General features: G+C 42.5%; 1 protein-coding gene across 1 annotated transcript in view; it reads right to left on the bottom strand.

The window, feature by feature from the left end:
• Nucleotides 1-17,768, bottom strand: part of otog (otogelin) — a 178,412-nt gene that overhangs the window by 116,758 nt on the left and 43,886 nt on the right. The window contains 4 exon segments of the mRNA XM_061701282.1: nt 147-190; nt 663-737; nt 10,375-10,540; nt 12,595-12,807. Coding sequence (XP_061557266.1) covers nt 147-190; nt 663-737; nt 10,375-10,540; nt 12,595-12,807 — 498 coding nt within the window.

Below are 17,768 nucleotides of genomic sequence, written 5' to 3'. Positions count from 1 at the left end.
CAAAAACCGCTATAAAATACATTTCTAAAATAGTGCAAACTACAATAATAAACAAAACTTTTTAAATGTGAACCCTCTAATACAGTGTCAAAAACTAAGCATCATTATCTTTGTAAAAGAACTATTTGTTTTCAATTCGTACTTACCACCGTCTTTAGTTTGCAACACAAATTTACCATCCAGACACAGCCTAGAGGGACAACAACAACAAAACTTTATGATGATGAACTAATGCACACTGGGACTCATTTGGGAAGAAAAAAGGAATTCAACTAAAGAATTCTTTTTGGGGCTAAGGTGTCAGTGTGTTTTAAACCATCCAGCACTTTTTAATCAAATGCAGAGTGTGTAGTACAAGTTTTATAGGCGCTTTCATGAAGAAGGACTTTTTAGTAGATATGTCTAAATTGGGACTGACATGAAGGGAAGCATTGAAACACATTGTTTGTTTTTTCCATGGAAGACATGCAGCAAAAAGTCCACTTGAAAACCGCTGTGCAAATACAGTATTGTCCAGTTTTCCCTCGGTCGTTATAATTAAGTTACAATATAGTTTGGAAGACTCCAAAAGCAAGTCTAGGAAGGAAGATGTGTTACTGCATGTAGGGTGTAGTTACATTTTTAACATGAAGGAGAGGCAGAGATGGAGAGGAAGATCTTACTGAACACCTGCTGATGTCATGATCACATCTCCTGGTTCATAATCAACACCAAGGAAAGTGCAGGGACACTCACTCCTGTAAAATCACCAGAAAACAAATTAAAAGCACAACTCAGTCTACAAATGCAAAAGTGAGTTAGGCATTCCTTTCACCAAGAAGGTCATCCATCAAAACTGAAATGAAAGAAAATCTTGCTACTTACTTACTGGAACAATTTACTCACATAACATACAGTATAACAGTAGAAAGGCTTTGATACATACTGGAGATACTTTATTTATCCAGAGAGGGAAATTAATATTTTTATTTTTATTATTAACTGTATTGTTATTATTTACTTATTATTTATTTTTACATTAACACATGTCTTACCAATACCGTATAGTAAAACCAAATTAAAAAACAAAGAGCAACATTTGGAGGGATTAAAAGAACTTTAAATCAAATCTGAACAAAAAAAGATTAAAATGTTTGTGTGTATATATACAGTGGGTACGGAAGGTATTCAGACCCCTTTAAAATGTTCACTCTTTGTTATATTGCAGCCATTTGCTAAAATCATTTAAGTTCTTTTTTTTTTTTTTGTCAATTGTTGACATTTTTTCAGATTTATGAAAAAAGAAAAATTGAACTATCACACAGCCATAAGTATTCAGACCCTTTGCTACGATACTCATATTTAACTCCTTCATTGGATCCCAGCTGTGTTTGATTGTACTGCTTGGACTTGATTAGGAAAGCCACACCCCTGTCTATATAAAACCTTACAGCTCACAAGTGCATGTCAGAGCAAATGAGAATCGTGAGGTCAAAGGAACTGCCTGAAGAGCTCGGAGACATAATTGTGGCAAGGTCACAAAAATATTTAATTAAGGTTCCTTAGAGCACAGTGGCCTCCATAATCCTTAAATGGCAGACGTTTGGGACGACCACAACCCTTCCTAGAGCTGGCTGTTCAGCCAAACTGAAGAATCGGGAGAGAAGAGCCTTGGTGAGAGAGGTAAAGAAGAACCCAAAGATCACTGTGGCTGAGCTCCAGAGATGTAGTCGGGAGATGGGAGAAAGTTCTAGAATGTCAACCATCACTGCAGCCCTCCACCAGTCGGGGCTTTATGGCAGAGTGGCCTGACGGAAGTCTCACCTCAGTGCAAGAAACATGAAAGCCCGCATGGAGTTGTCAAAAGAAAACACCTGAAGGACTCCAAGATGGTGAGAAATAAGATTCTCTGGTTTGATGAGACCAAGATAGAAATTGTTGGCCTTAATTCTAAGTGGCATGCACAGAGAACACCAGGCACTGCTCATCACCTGCCCAATACAGTCCCAACAAGCATGGTGGTGGCAGAATCATGCTGTGGGGGTGTTTTTCAGCGGCAGGGACAGGACGACTGGTTGCAATCAAAGGACAGATGATTGCGGCCAAGTACAGGGATATCCTGAATGAAAACCTTCTCCGGAGTGCTCAGGACCTCAGACTGGGCCGAAGGTTCACCTTCTAACAAGACAGTGACCCTAAGCACACAGCTAAAATAACGAAGGAGTGGGTTCAGAACAACTCCGTGACTGTTTTTGAATGGCCCAGCCAGAGCCCTGACTTAAACCCAATTGAGCCGCCCCTCAGGGCCACCACCACCGTCGTGGCAGCCGGACAGCGAGCCGAGAAGCCGGCAGGGGCACACGGTGTGACTGGCGACAGGATATGGGCATCCACCACCGCCACTGCCATAGCTCCCATGGACCAGAAATCCCACATGCTGACCGGCTGCTTCATGATCAGTAGAATGCCAAACTTGTTGACATTTTTATAATCAATAATCGTGTATCATATCTCTAAATAATCTTCGCCTGTTACTGAGGTTTACAATTACTGATCGGTATCACAAGAAAGAAGTATTTCTTGTCTCTGCTCGACTGATTAGAGCAGCTGTCAACACCACAATTATTTAGCCTTGTTGTAGACACAATAGTGACAAGTGACTATTAGCCTCAGCTATCTCAGTGCATTGGAAATCAGTAGACTGCAAAAAATCTATTGTTAGTTTATAAAGGCATTCCCCCAGACATGGTGGCTGTTTAACATGGCACCAAAAGGTGATGTCACACGTAAGTCTCCTATTGATGAATTATAAGACACTCAATATGTATGAAGCATTGTAAAATGTGTTTCACATACAGTATGAGATATGTGTAACATTATTGCATAGTGTCCAGGAAGTCTTAATCTCACACAGTGGAGAGAAATATTAAATAAGTTATATGAATGAATATGAATGGTATGAAAGATCTAAAGCAAATCTGAATAAGTCGATTGGAGAAAGAGCTCCTCTGCTGCTGCAGAGTGTCATGGCAAACGTGAAGGATTGTCCATGATGGCGGAGAGAGGTTTTCTCAGTGATATCTAGTCCCGCGCATAATTCACGTACACATTAATTCTACATACCAGGATACATTGGGGTTTACCTCAGTGGACGAGAGCGCAGCCTCCCTCCGCCTTCGAGTGGGGGCACGGGTCCTGACTGCTGTCTATTCCTATGCACCAAACAGCAGTTGAGAGTACCCACCCTTTTGGGAGTCCTTGGAGAGGGTGGGTGGATTCATTGATCTATGAATTCTCTCGCTGCTGCTCGATTCACATGTTCCTCTGCGTAACTGATAGCTTGCAGTTTGAACTGTGCTTTGTAAGCGTGTCTCTTCGTAGGTGCCATTTTTGTGGGTCCTTAGCCAAAGCGAGGTTGTCTTGGACAATGCACATACCGGCGCTACATACCTACTGGGGGTATGCTTTTAGCGTCCTCTTTCAGGAGCGCCCTTCCCCCTTTAACGTCCGCACGCTGTCCTCAGTCACGCCCGTCTTTCCTCTATATAAGCAACATGTCGGCAGGAAATGCTCCCAGTCAGTCAAGCGGAGCGCTCATCGAAGTCACACAACAACATTTACAGATTTTGGAACTCGGTGCACACATAAGGCGCGCCGCATTATAAGGCGCCCCGTCCATTTTGGAGAAAATTTAAGACTTTTAAGTGTGCCTTATGGTCGTGAAAATACGGTATATACCCTTTGTTGGCAATGACAGAGGTCAAACATTTTCTGTAAGTCTTCACAAGGTTTTCACACACTGTTGCTGGTATTCGGCCCATTCCTCCATGCAGATCTCCTCTAAAGCAGTGATGTTTTGGGGGTGTCGCTGGACAACACAGACTGGCGGTGTGTTTGGGATCATTGTCATGCTGAAAGACCCAGCCACGTTTCATCTTCAATGCCCTTGCTGCTGGAAGGTGGTTTTCACTCAAACTCCCAAGATACATGGCCCCATTCATTCTTTCCTTCACACGGATCAGTCGTCCCGGCCCCTTTGCAGAAAAACAGCCCCAAAGCATGTTTCCACCCCCATGCTTCACAGTAGGTATGGTGTTCTTTGGATGCAACTCAGCATTCTTTCTCCTCCAAACACGACAAGTTGAGTTTTTTACCAAAAAGTTCTATTTTGGTTTAATCTGACCATGTGACATTCACCCACTCCTCTTCCGGATCATCCAAATGCTCTCTAGCAAACTTTAGACAGGCCTGGACATCTACTTGCTTAAGCAGGGGGAAATGTCTGGCACTGCAGGATTTGAGTCCCTGGTGGTGTAGTGTTTTACTGATGGTAGCCTTTGTTACTTTGGTCCCAGCTCTCTGCAGGTCATTCACAAGGTCCCCCCCGTGTCGTTCTGAGATTTTTGCTCGCCGTTCTTGTGATGATTTTGACCCCATGGGGTGAATCTTGCGTGGAGCCCCAGATCGACGGAGATTATCAGTGGTCTTGTATGTCTGCCATATTCTAATAATTGGCTCCCACAGTTGATTTCTTCACATCAAGGTGTTTACCTATTGCAGATTAAGTCTTCCCAGCCTGGTGCTGGTCTACAATTTTGTTTCTGGTGTCGTTTGACAGCTCTTTGGTCATGGCCATAGTAGATTTTGGAGTGTGACTGTTTGAGGTTGTGGACAGGTGTCTTTTATACTGATAACGAGTTCAAACAGGTGCCATTAATACAGGTAATGAGTGGAGGACAGAGGAGCCTCTTAAAGAAGTTACATGTCTGTGAGAGCCAGAAATATTGCTTGTTTGTAGGTGACCAAATACTTATTTTCCACCATAATTTGTTAATAAGGTCTTTAAAAATCAGACTGTGATTTTCTAGACTTTTTTTTTCCTCATTTTGTCTCTCATGGGTGAGGTATACCTTTGATGAAAATTACAGGCCTCCCTCATCTTTTTAAGTGGGAGAACTTGCACAATAGGGGGCTGACTAAATACTTTTTTGCCCCACTGTAACTGTGCAACAAACTGAATGCTGAGACAAATGATAAACCTTTGGATAATTTCACCTGGAAAATCTCAAATGTCATGTATGCCGTCGCTCCTATTAAAACTAAGACAATCTTGAGGCGACCTAGAACACCATGGAGGAGCACATATGATGGTAAAGACCTCTAAATCAAAGTGTAGGAAAGCAGAACATAAGTGGAGAAAAACTGAACTCCAAATTGACGATGCATGAACAAATATTACAAAGTATTTGTAATTTTAACCAAGAGTTAGTCAGGGCTAGACAGCAACACTTCTGAAATCATCAGTAAGAACTTCAACAATACTAGCACTCTGTTTGCTGTCGTTGACAAGCTCACAACCCCTTCGAATCAGATGTCTGCAGAACGCCTAACAGTAGATAAATGCAATGAATTTGCTTATTTTAGTGAAAAAATACACTCCATCAGGTTAAATACCAGCACAAATCTGCAAAATAATAAAATGATACTACATCTGAAGCCACCCAGGAAAAACTCAATTACCATGTCAGAATTTGATAGTTGACCAACAAATTGTAGAGAAAACGGTTCACCAGCTGAAACCATCAACGAGGTGTCTTAACTCAATCTTCTTCTTTTTCTTTTGGCTTGTCCCTTTAGGGGTCGCCACAGCACGTCATCCTTTTCCATGTAAGCCTATCTCCTGCATCCTCCTCTCGAACACCAACTGCCCTCATGTCTCCAAAACATCGAACCTCGGCTGTCCTTCTGATGAGCTCATTTCTAATTTTATCCAAAACTGGTCACTCCTAGAGCGAACCTCAACAACTTCATTTCCGCCACCTCCAGCTCTGCTTCCTGTTGTCTCTTCAGTGCCACTGTCTCTAATCCGTACATCATGGCTGGCCTCATCACTTTTTTATAAACTTTGCCCCTCATCCTCGCAGAGACTCTTCTGTCACATAACACACCTGACACCTTCCTCCACCCGTTCCAACCTGCTTGGACCCGTTTCTTCACTTCCTGACCACACTCACCATTGCTCTGGACAGTTGACCCCAAGTATCTAAAGTCCTCCACCCTTGCTATCTCTTCTCCCTGTAGCCTCAGTCTTCCCCCACCACCCCTCTCATTCATGCACATATATTCTGTTTTACTTCAGCTAATCTTCATTCCTCTGCTTTCCAGTGCATGCCTCCATCTTTCTAACTGTTCCTCCACCTGCTCCCTGCTTTCACTGCAGATCACAATGTCATCTGCAAACATCATGGTCCACGGGGATTCCAGGCTAACCTTATCTGTCAGCCTATCCATCACCAATGCAAACAGGAAGGGGCTCAGGGCTGATCCCTGATGCAGTCCCACCTCCACCTTACATTCGTCTGTCACACCTACAGCACACCTCACCGCTGTTCTGCTGCCCTCGTACATGTCCTGTATTATTCTAACATACTTCTCTGCCACTCCAGACTTACGCATGCAGTACCACATTTCCTCTCTGGGTACTCTGTCATAGGCTTTCTCTAGATCTACAAAGACACAATGTAGCTCCTTCTGACCTTCTTTGTACCTTTCCATCAACATCCTCAAGGCAAATAATGCATCTGTGGTACTCTTTCTAGGCATGAAACCATACTGTTGCGCGCAAATACTCACTTCTGTCCTGGGTCTAGCCTCCACTACTCTTTCCCATAACTTCATTGTGTGGCTCATCCACTTTATTCCTCTATAGTTCCCACAGCTCTGCACATCACCCTTGTTCTTAAAAATGGCACCAGCACACTTTTCCTCCATTCCTCAGGGACCTTCTCACGCGCTAGAATTATATTGAACAAGCTGGTCAAAAACTCCACAGCCACCTCTCCTAGATGCTTCTATACTTCCACATGAATGTCATCAGGACCAACTGCCTTTCCATTTTTCATCCTCTTTAATGCCTTTCTAACTTCCCTATTACTAACCCTAACCCTAACGCCCGTGCCTCGTCCGCCATTTTGTCCCAGCACCATAGTGTTTCTGATTAGCTAGTGCGTAGTGCTTGTCTGTGTTTGTGCGCCGGGAGTATCTTTGCCTTTTTTCCACACGCTCAGCAGTAATGGTAAGTACAGCATCTTATTTTTTTTATTTTAATGTATTTTAGTTTCTTTATACGAAGTGTTAACCTTTCCTGCTACGGTCACCTGACCATGGTCGGGAGACGCAGGGGTTAACTCCCTTCTCTCGTTGCACAGCTGAGCTGGGTGGCGGCAACAATAAAGGCACAAAGTACCGATTTGCTGCTTTAATGGCTTTATTAGCTCCTCTGCACATTCAACGTCAACGGGTCCTCCGCTAATTGCTACTCTTCCCCGGTCGCCATCACTACACTTGCTACTGTACACACTCGCATCGGCGCGCACTCCTTCCTCCTTCATAGTCCCACTGGACGACGCCTGTGCAGTCCCGTCTCACTCACACGTCGACGCACATGCCCACATACACTGAGCTTGCTGTCACAATCACGTGGGACAATACCCGTAACAGAAGTATTTCGCCGTAAATTTCGACTAACGGTGAAATCCGACTTACGCGGAAATTCGTTACGTCGCCAGCGTAGGAACGGAACTCGTTCGTAAATCGAGGACTTCCTGTATTCTACTGCGATGCATGGTTTTTCTTTTTATAATTCTATAGTAAAATAAAGATTTGTTTTTCATATCAATTTATCATAACATTTAGGCCTGGCCTACAGGAAATAGTTATTTGTTGGTTATATCCAGTGTTGTGTTGGTCATACTATAGAATCATTTATCTTTTGTGTTTTGTGAATAACGCTGAAGATAAACTTCAATCAAAATATTCGCAATCAGAGTATCTTCCCAAATTGCTCAGCCCTAGTCCTGATTGATGACCACGTAGTTTTAATTGGGCCCTCGTCGTTAAAAGCTTATTGGCTTCAAAGTGACGAAGACTGGCTCAGTGTGGCAAAGGTTGAGCCACATAAACACATGTGATGTTGTAGATAACTACACACGTGGCTAGGATATTTTTATACTGTTTAGCCACGTTGGCTAAGAGGTTTCATGACCCAGTGGCAACCCTGTTGTCCCGCAAATTTGATGAAACAATAACAACACTAAACTGAGTGCCTGCCTTAACGGTTAAACAAGGTCAAAGTGAATCCCCACTTCTGTACTATTGCCGTTTGCGCAATGTATATTTTGGGTGCCTTCATGAACCCAATATGAAAAAGCACCACAACATCAAAACGCTCTTTGTAGAAAACCTCCACCCAGACACCAATTGGGAATTGGGTGCTGCAGCCTGTACCCACATGCTAAGTAGTCTTGAATTAATGAGTTTGCGGACTAAAGCTATGCTAACCAACAAAAGCGTTATACTAAACCCACGGAACTTGCTGTCTATAGTGCGGCCTGTGCTCCAGGCAAAACTAAATGCCAGCCGACCAGACCACAACACTGTGACAGGGAATATGCCTTTTTCTAATCCAACCCAGCTCGACACCCTCAAAATAGGTCTCATCGAGACCACCTGCAGGGCTACGAGGCTACAACACAGTCGGGGGCTACTACAAGCACAAACCCCTGCCTTGACCAGAGGGACCCCGTTAAGAGGACCAAACCTCGCAAATGGAAACCCATTGCAACAAATGGTCCTCGACCACATCATGTGACTCCCCGCATGACTCCATGGACCTGGTAGACGAAGAAGAGGAGTATCTCCACAACAGGGTGAAACACAAATCGCGGTTACACAACCACCGGTCTCAGGTGCCTGAAAGCACTGCCTCCGCAGTTCAGGAGGACCCTTTGGAGCCCTCACATTTTACAGACACCCTTGTCACCCATGAAAAACAGCCCTTCCGGTAACTTTTAAGGTGACCTTGCCGATAAAAACAGGTCGCAGAAATTCTGCTTGTCACCCACACTTCAACAAATACTAAAGAACAACGCACTCGTTGACACCGCTGCTAACATAACAGTTATGTCCATATCATTGTTCAACCAACTTCAGGACATGTTGCAACGTGCTGGCCAGACGCTCCGCCTCTGACACTGCCCAGTGAGTGTAAGGCCCTTCTCCTTAACAAACAAACAGGTGAACTCTGTGGTGCCTTTACTCTGGGCGATTGGACCATATACTGTGGTCCACCCTGTCTTCGCGTTCCCCATTGAGTCAGAACCTCAAATCATTCGGCAAGACCTGCTAGGTCGTTTTATGCTGATTTATTTTACTCAATGCAAAATTTGGGCATAGGTGCAACGGCCCCTGCCTGTGTCAACCGCCTCAACTTGACTCACTGACAACCTAACATATGGGGAGAAGGAGCCTGTTGCACCCAAACTGTCCGCAAGTTGTCACTTTCGTGACACTGGACCTTCCCTCGGCCTTTTGAGACCACCTACTCATGGGGGCACTATACAGCCCCCCCAGTGGAAATCAATATTGCAACTTCTGAGACGCAAGCTCCGGAGGCTGTCCTCAAAGCCAATTCAACGATCATGCTCACCATGTCTTTCTTACTTAGCTGGTCCAACCTCTCGGTGATTGCAAAGCTTCTATTGAAGCTTGTACACATTATTAGGTGCAACAGCAAAACACGTACACTTCTTTGTGAGGAGCTCGAAGCTACAAAACACCGCTTGTTATGCGTCCCAACCTGATCTCAAAAAGCGCACATCAGGGCCAATTTGACCACCCAACCAACCAACCCGATCTGTACTTGTGCAACACCCCGAATTAGCTGCTTCAAATACACCTGCCGCTAATGCTCTTGGTGAGCACTTTCTTCTGAACTGGCTTCCAGCCTTTCCAGCAACGTATTTAGCTGCATTAGCTGTAGCTCGTATGTAGCTGGGATGGCCCAAATACATAGCATGCAACAAGCATTCCACCTTAGTAGCCGAACAGCGGAAAGCAGCAAGGTTGGGCGACAATAGGGACGCTGCAGTTTGGGTTAGCCGCGAGCATAATGATGGTAAAGCCACGCGGTTCCCACAATTCATTGCAACACGCAAAATTTAATTATTGCCGTAATAATTATTTTTGTTATTTGATTTATTTTTTCATTTTTGTTGTTAATGTGTTTTAATGTTACCCCTAGTTGAATGTGTGCCTTATTTAACATTTATGGTGGTTTATGGTGTACAACTATGTCATTATCAAACCGTGACTGCCGGTTGTGTGTAAAATGCATGTAGTGACGTCCCAGTCAATTCAACTACACAGTCCACAAAGCCCAATAGGCATTGCTTGTGAATCGCAAACATTTGTTGACTATGACTTTATTTCGGTGACAAGTCTTCCGGCAGCCAAAACATTTCAGCCACTGAAATTTCTGAATATAGTAAAGGGTGAATGTTCATCATATAACTTGTTTGTGTTGATTTCAGACCCATCCCCCTCAGCCGGCCTGACCTGTGCACGCAGGTGTGTGTTCGTTTGTTGTAGAATAATCCCAGTGGGCAGACGCAGCCCTCTTCACACTCCCCACCACAGTGCTGCGAAGAAGAGAGGGTGGAGCAGCGGCGTTGGCAGGATGACACGCACACACCATACTGCATGGTGGTGGGACAGGTGACCACTGTTGTTAGAGAGGCAGACAACATCAGCGGAAAGTTTGAATTTGAGGGTTTGAAGGGTTTGTATACTATTTAGCAGAAAGGTATCCTGGGGCCTCATGTACAAAACGTACGTCCTTTGTCACAGCACAGATCAGTTCAGATGTATCAAGAGTGAAATGACCGTGGAAATGTGCGGCGCCTCACACTAACTTCATGGCTGGCGCTTCATGGCACGTTTCTACCGCGGTTGGTCCTTTGACGACACTTAGAGGTGATGCTGGGAAACTTGTTATAATAAATCAGTCTGCACATCAGAGACAGTTGAACAATTAGCACTGATGAACAATAAACGCCCGGCAACATTTGATTTAATGTAATGTAAAAGAGGCAAGGACTCCGAATTCACTTGTTAACCAGTGTATTGAATGATTTACTGATATTTGTGAGGACACCTATTAATTGATCAAAGCGATCATTTATGCTGCCTATTGCCCTCACAATCTCTTCTTGTGACACCAGCACAGCACGGGTGAGGACACGGCCAGTCGGGCAGGCAGCAGCAGTCGCTTGTTGAAGCGTAATTGTGTCAGAGACGCCGGGAATGCTGGAGGAGATCCCGGGAATGGTGGATGAATCCTCCACGTCTGTGACACCAGAGACACCGGGGACAGGGGCAGAATTCCCCGACATGTAGCACGTGGCTGCGAATGCGTGTCCTCTCCTCTGTATTAAAATAATAAATTGAGTAATCAAACATGAGGCAAAGTCTTTGATATTCTCTTTGATATGCTGACACGCTCCTATTTGGATTCAAAAGCTTTATTACAAACTAAATACCATACAACATTTACGCATGAACCTTTATCTCATATAGCTGAGTGTTTTGTTGGGAGTTCTAAAAATACATGGTATTTACCTTGGGGGTAATCGGAGTCAGCCACATATACTCCCACCACCCCTGAGAGAGCAGTGTCACCCATGATTGCAGCGACTCTCTCCTCAAACGGGGTGAGGCCCTCGGCGTTGGTTGCTCAACCAGTTTTGGCCACACTTTGGCGGTGGACATCTGTCCTCCGCTTCACAGCCACCTTTGTCTCTCTCTCACTACTACATTTTTAGTACAGCGTGTGTGCGCTGTTCTGCCACCACAGCATTGACAGCCGCACACACGTAGTCTCCTTCACTCCTCTTTCGCTTGTTGTTAACGCTGGAGGATAGCGTGCCAAAGAGTCTTGCGCACCTCCACTTTATTGAGCAGCGTCTCAACTTCACATTCAGAAAAATTCCATTTCTTCACTGCCTTGTTCATTTTCTTTTTTTCTGATCGTGCTGAGATTGTGATCTTCGGTGCAGGGTACATTTAAATATGATTTGCATATTTAAATATGGGGGTGGACAGGGAAGGGTGGGCTACTCAAACATGTGCGCTCAATTCCACGTTGATAGGGATGTACAAAGGAAATGTGCTTGGATTCACGCGTACGCATAGATTCATACATCTGGATGTTTTTGTGCTGACGGCGTTTTCTGGATTTAAGCGTACGTCATGTTTCAGTAGAAAATCCACACAACTCTTTGTACATGAGGCCCCTAGTCCTTTTGATTATTGGTGTCTTTTCCTTCTGATTTCTCGATGATAATTCCCACATTCCCAGTTCATCTTCTAAATCATATCAGTTATCCAAATGTTCATCCCTTCACAGAACATAGGCATCACTAACAACCTCAAACTAACCCTATTCTAATTAGAGGTATCATACATTTTTTAAAACATTCTAAACATTATATTGCATTTCTGCCCAAAGCTCCCTTTCAAATGGATTCAGATTCAATTGAGTCAATGATTAGACCGATTAGCTGGTGATAACAACAGTCAGAAATTTACATTGCTTGCAATTGTTTGAACTTGTTGGCTTTTATGTTCAGGAGAAGGGACTGAAGCTTCCTTATGAAATGGTCAACTAATCTGTCAAGTTGTCAGTACTGTGGTATGGAAATCCTAGAACAAACCAGCATTTTGAGACTGAGGACCACTGTCTTTCCACGACATAACATGAATGTGTCCAATACTCACCACAGTCGTGTATGTGTGATCGGAAGTCAATGACGATGGAGAATCTGCGGCAGTGGCGGGCGTAGTGGGCCACAGCAGAGCAAAAGCAACCTGTTCCGCATTTGCAGGTATCTGAGCGGCACTGCTGGTGAAAAGGCACTGGACTGAGGTACTTGTGGCAGGGGGAAAAAAGATCCCGGTTTAGAATATCACACATCTCGGATGCATAGGCCACTGCACAAAAACAAAGAAGAAAGAAAGGAGGTGGGATCATGAGAAAAGCTTACCAAGCTGTAAAATCGGCCTAAACTAAACTAATATATATATATATATATATATATATATATATATATATATATATATATATATATATATATATATATATATATATATATATATATATATATAGGTGGATAGCCAAATACTGTACTCAAGTAAGAGTACTGTTACTTTAGAATATGACAAGTAAAAAGTAGTCATCCAAATATTTACTTGAGTAAGAGTAAGAAAGTACTCAAAGAAACTACTCAAGTAAAGAGTAACTTGTGAGTAACTTCAGATTTTTTTTTTTTTTTTTTAAATCAGAGCATGAACAGCAAATAAAATAAAATAAATAATAATACATGGGATTCAACACACACCTGCCACCAAATGGATTTTTAACTGCCCAAAAACCATCAACACATGCATTGGGCCCTACAGAAACATGGTTTGCTTTATTCACTTCAATGACTTCCTGAAGAAGCTGTCTGCTGACCAGACTTAGAGATGTGTGTGCGACACCATAAGACAGGGCTAATGTTGCCATATCCACTGTCAAAACAACAATAAAAACATCTGTAACTTACCGCAAGGTGTTTTCTCAAGTTAGAAGTGGGCTGAAATATCCAAGTTTGGGCAGTCACAATTTAAGAGCTGCATGACAAAGCTGTTGTTTTTTTAAGTCTGCAAAGAAAAAAAACTTGCGCGGCTGTTTTTTGTTTTTTGTTTTTTTTCCCCAAAATGAGTACTTTTAATTGGCTTGCGAAGGCAACCTGCACGGTCATGTAACTGGATTGTGTCGTTTGATTGGTGGACTTGAGTCAAACGTCACTGTGGTAACGTTCAATTGGCACAATGGGCGCCCAATGCGGAATTCGTAGATGCAGTCTAAAAACAGATGCACACACGCAAGAATGGGTAAATGAAAGTAGTGAACGGCATGTAAATCATTGTAACTATACATAAGTGACTCTGATCCAGTTGCCAAAACCTCCTCCACAACTCGATAAGCTGCATTCTTCCAAGCCGCCCTGCTGTGAGACAGCCACTAAGAGGACGCCTGGTGTTGGATATATTGTAGAAGTTATCATTTATTTGCTTAGCTTGCATTAGTATTATGGACAATGTTTAGAAAGAAAGATGTCTCGCCTTCAAGAAGATGACTCAGCAGGAATCATCTGAGAGAAGGACGTGGCCGGGACGTGGCAGGTGCCATGTTTTCACCTTGAAACCCTACCCTTAGTGTGTTGTGTCTTGTAGCTTAGTACGTTATGTCTTGTAAACTTAGAAACCTCCCTATTTTCAAATAAATGCAGGAGCGACGGGAGAGATTGTTCAGAGCGTGTTGAGAGGCTGTAATCTGAACAATCTCCCATGCGCCCTCCTCATGAGAAAAAGAAACCAGCGTCTTCATTCCTTTTGTGTCTATTTTTTATAATGTTGGGCAAGATAAATCCAACAGTAAATTGGTCCTTCGAGCCGGATGTCAACACACCCGAGGATTCCAGTTGTGGAGCCGACACCCAGTTAAGAGACCGTGGCCACGGCAATTGAGACCCTTTCCGGGACTGGTCTTCGTACTCCTCAACTGGGATCTGAAGGTTGACGACAATCCACAGGATTGAAGACGACTGGTGAGTTAAATTTTTTAATTTTTTTTAAAGAGTGAATGTATCGCGCGACAAAGAAGTCTGCGGCGAAATAAACCTTGTGTAATACTAGTCACTGGCAAGTAAATGGACGGCGGAGTCCTACAAATTCCGCATGGACGGCGGAGTCCTACAAATTCCGCATGGACGGCGGAGTCCTATACGTGCTAAAATTCCGTGTTAAAATAAAAAAAAAAATTTAAAAAATAAAGGACGGCGGAGTCCTAGACGTACTTAAAATTCCGTGCCTTTGTGTTTCCGTGTTTCCATGTTTTCGTGTGTTTGTTAAAACGTTACTAATTTCGTGTGTGTGTGTGTAAAAGTATGGATGTAAGAGACTGGATTGTAAGTGACAACTGAGTTTGGAAGCAGAGGCAAGAATCCTCCGCCCCATTTGGGGTAGAAGGTTGAGGTTTACCATAACTCAGACATTCATTGTCACCCAGTCATTGTTTGAATAAAGTCAGTATTAGGTCACTCTAGGTGCAAATAAACTGACTTCCAAATTCACAAAAATGGGAAACAATAACAATAAAACGAATCCAACAGAAAGCCTGACGTGTAAAGACTGGCAATGTGTACAACTTCAAAACCCTTCCAAAATAAAACATTTAAACACGCGGATAACCAAATACGGTTTCGCTGGCTAGCTAAATTCGCAAAAATTAGTTCAACTTCGAAACAAAATAGAGGGTCGACACAAAAAATAATATATCACAAATGGAAAAAGATGGATTTGACGACTTACTTTTTGGCTAAACATGGCGTCTAAAAGAGAAAAAGGATAGGAGAAAAAGAAATGCTATCGAGGCAAAGAGGGAGATAATTTTAGAGGACGCAGCAGAGTAAGATATGGTCGAAAATGTTATGATAATACCATCTGTTGGTGCTGTGGAGATAAAGGCCACATCGCACGTAACTGCCCTAAGAAAAATAACAGAGAATATGGACAAACAACCGCATGACTAAGCCAACCTGATTCCCAACTCAACAAATCCTCTTGTTTAATTATTACAGAGAATGAGGAAGTGGATTTCAATTTACAGGACATTCTGAGTTTGGACACAAAAAAAAAAAAAAAAAAAAAAAAAAACCTGAAATAACCTTGTCAATAAATGGGAAAGAAATGAAATTTCCTTGCGATACAAAAGCATGTAGGAAAAGATCCCAGGTTCCAAACTATCGGGACATAAGGCAATAGTTAAATCTGCAAATACGCAAATTACTTTTGCCATGGAACTTGAACTTGAGCCTGTGTGGATTAGAGAGAGTTCTCCCTCAGGGGAGAACTTGTAAAATGCCAATTTTCAAAGTCCCGGAGTGCCCTGTGAATTTGTTGGGAAGAGATGGCTTATTCCAACTAGGACTTATACTCATTCCATCTTCAAATAAAAATATTGTAGTGAAACGAAAACATGAATTAAAAAGAGACAACCTCTATATGACACTAGAAAACAGAGAGAGTACATTCTATTATACAATCGATATCCCAGACAAACCACCGTTAAACATGGGAGAGGCCCTGTTGTCTGCAGCCTTGCAGCTTATCACACAAATAGAAGATAAAAAAAAAAAACAATGATGAGCTGCATATAACACTGTGGTACAAAAACACGCCAATGCAAGACCCAGTATATGAAAACAAGTTACGACATGCGACACCTGATAAAATTATTGTAGATTATCTGTACTCAGACAATGAAGCAAAAGTCGCGGCAGGAATTATTTTACCGGACAAATTAAAGGAACTGTATAAAAATACAAGTGTCCCACGTATTTCATTGTGCAAAGATGATGGGTCACAATGGAAACATGTGGGAACATTACTGAAACAAGGATAGGAGACAAATGATTGGCGACAAATAGAAAACAAACTGGAATACAGTGCGTCAACTGGTCTAATCAGGAATGCGATGTTTTGGACAACGCAGGCTGATGAAGGGAGACACATGCATCCTGTATGATTGGACCAAATGATCCTCACTGAAATTGATGAAGAAATATTGACATAAGCAATGCTTTCGTTTCTATACCAATAGAAAAGAACAGTCAAATTTGGTTTGCATTTAAATTTGAGGGAGAAAATATATATTTACTAGATTACCACAAGGTTACTGTGAAAGTCCAACCATTTATTCACAAGTAATAATAACAAGCATGTCTAAATTCACTCCCCCAGGAGGGCGCGACATGCAAAGATTCATTAGCCTTACTGCGTCATCTAGCAGAGGAGGGACATAAAGTTAACAAGAATCAATTGCAATGGTGTAAAAAACAAGTCAAATATCTGGTACATAATCTAAGTGTGGGAGGAAGGACTATATTAGAAGACAGAAAAGCTACAGTTTTAAAAAACCCTAAACCACAAACAAAGAAACATATGATGTCATTTTTAGGTCTGACAAATTAAGGGAGAGCATGGATTCAAAACTATGCAGAAATTATTGCACCATTGTCAAAATTGATGTATGAAGCAAACCTTAAAATGACATCACCTGTTCTATGGAATACAGAGGCGGAAAAGACCTTCTGTGACATTAAACAACATTTGGTGTCCAGTGCTGCGCTCGGCCTTCCAAATTTAATGATAAAACATTCATTCAAATGGTAGATTGTAAAAGCTATGACATGACCTCCGTACTTACACAACAATACGGTGATATACTAAGAAAAATGGGCTTATTTTTTGACTAAATTGGACAACGTGACGTGTGCATTACTGCATTGTGTCAGAGCAGTTGTGGCAGCTTCAATGGCAGTAGAGAGCAGTTCCACGATTGTGTTATTTCATCCATTAACTCTTAAGGACCCACATACAGGGTCTGCTCTCCTATTGCAAACCAATATGGCGTTTTTAACACCTGCAAAATATTTATCTTGCATGGCCATCTTGCTGTCACAACCACATTTGACTGTTGAGCGATGCACAACCTTAAATCCAGCCACGCTAACACCCTTACCTGATGAAGGCACGCGGCATGATTGTCAGGAATTGGCCGAACAAACTGCTGAATTAGTAGCATTAACCGAGGCATGCAAACTAAAAATAAATAAAGATGGTACAATCTATACTGATAGCCAGTATGAGGGTTCCACAACAAGAACGCAATTCAAAGTGCAAAACTACAAAATGAAATTTACATTAGCAAAGAGAAAAAAAAAAAAAAAAAAAAAAAACTATTCAAATGGGCTACTATATTGAGCCATGCTGTGTCACATGTCTCAACAGGAGGGATGGTAAGACAGATAAATCAATATTATACAACTTATGGTTTTAATTCCTAT

Source organism: Phycodurus eques, chromosome 2 (genome assembly GCF_024500275.1).
Source record: "Phycodurus eques isolate BA_2022a chromosome 2, UOR_Pequ_1.1, whole genome shotgun sequence".
Classification (NCBI taxonomy): Eukaryota; Metazoa; Chordata; class Actinopteri; order Syngnathiformes; family Syngnathidae; genus Phycodurus; species Phycodurus eques.
The sequence above is the reverse complement of the archived record's forward strand: the minus strand, read 5'-3'. Positions and strand labels throughout refer to the sequence as shown.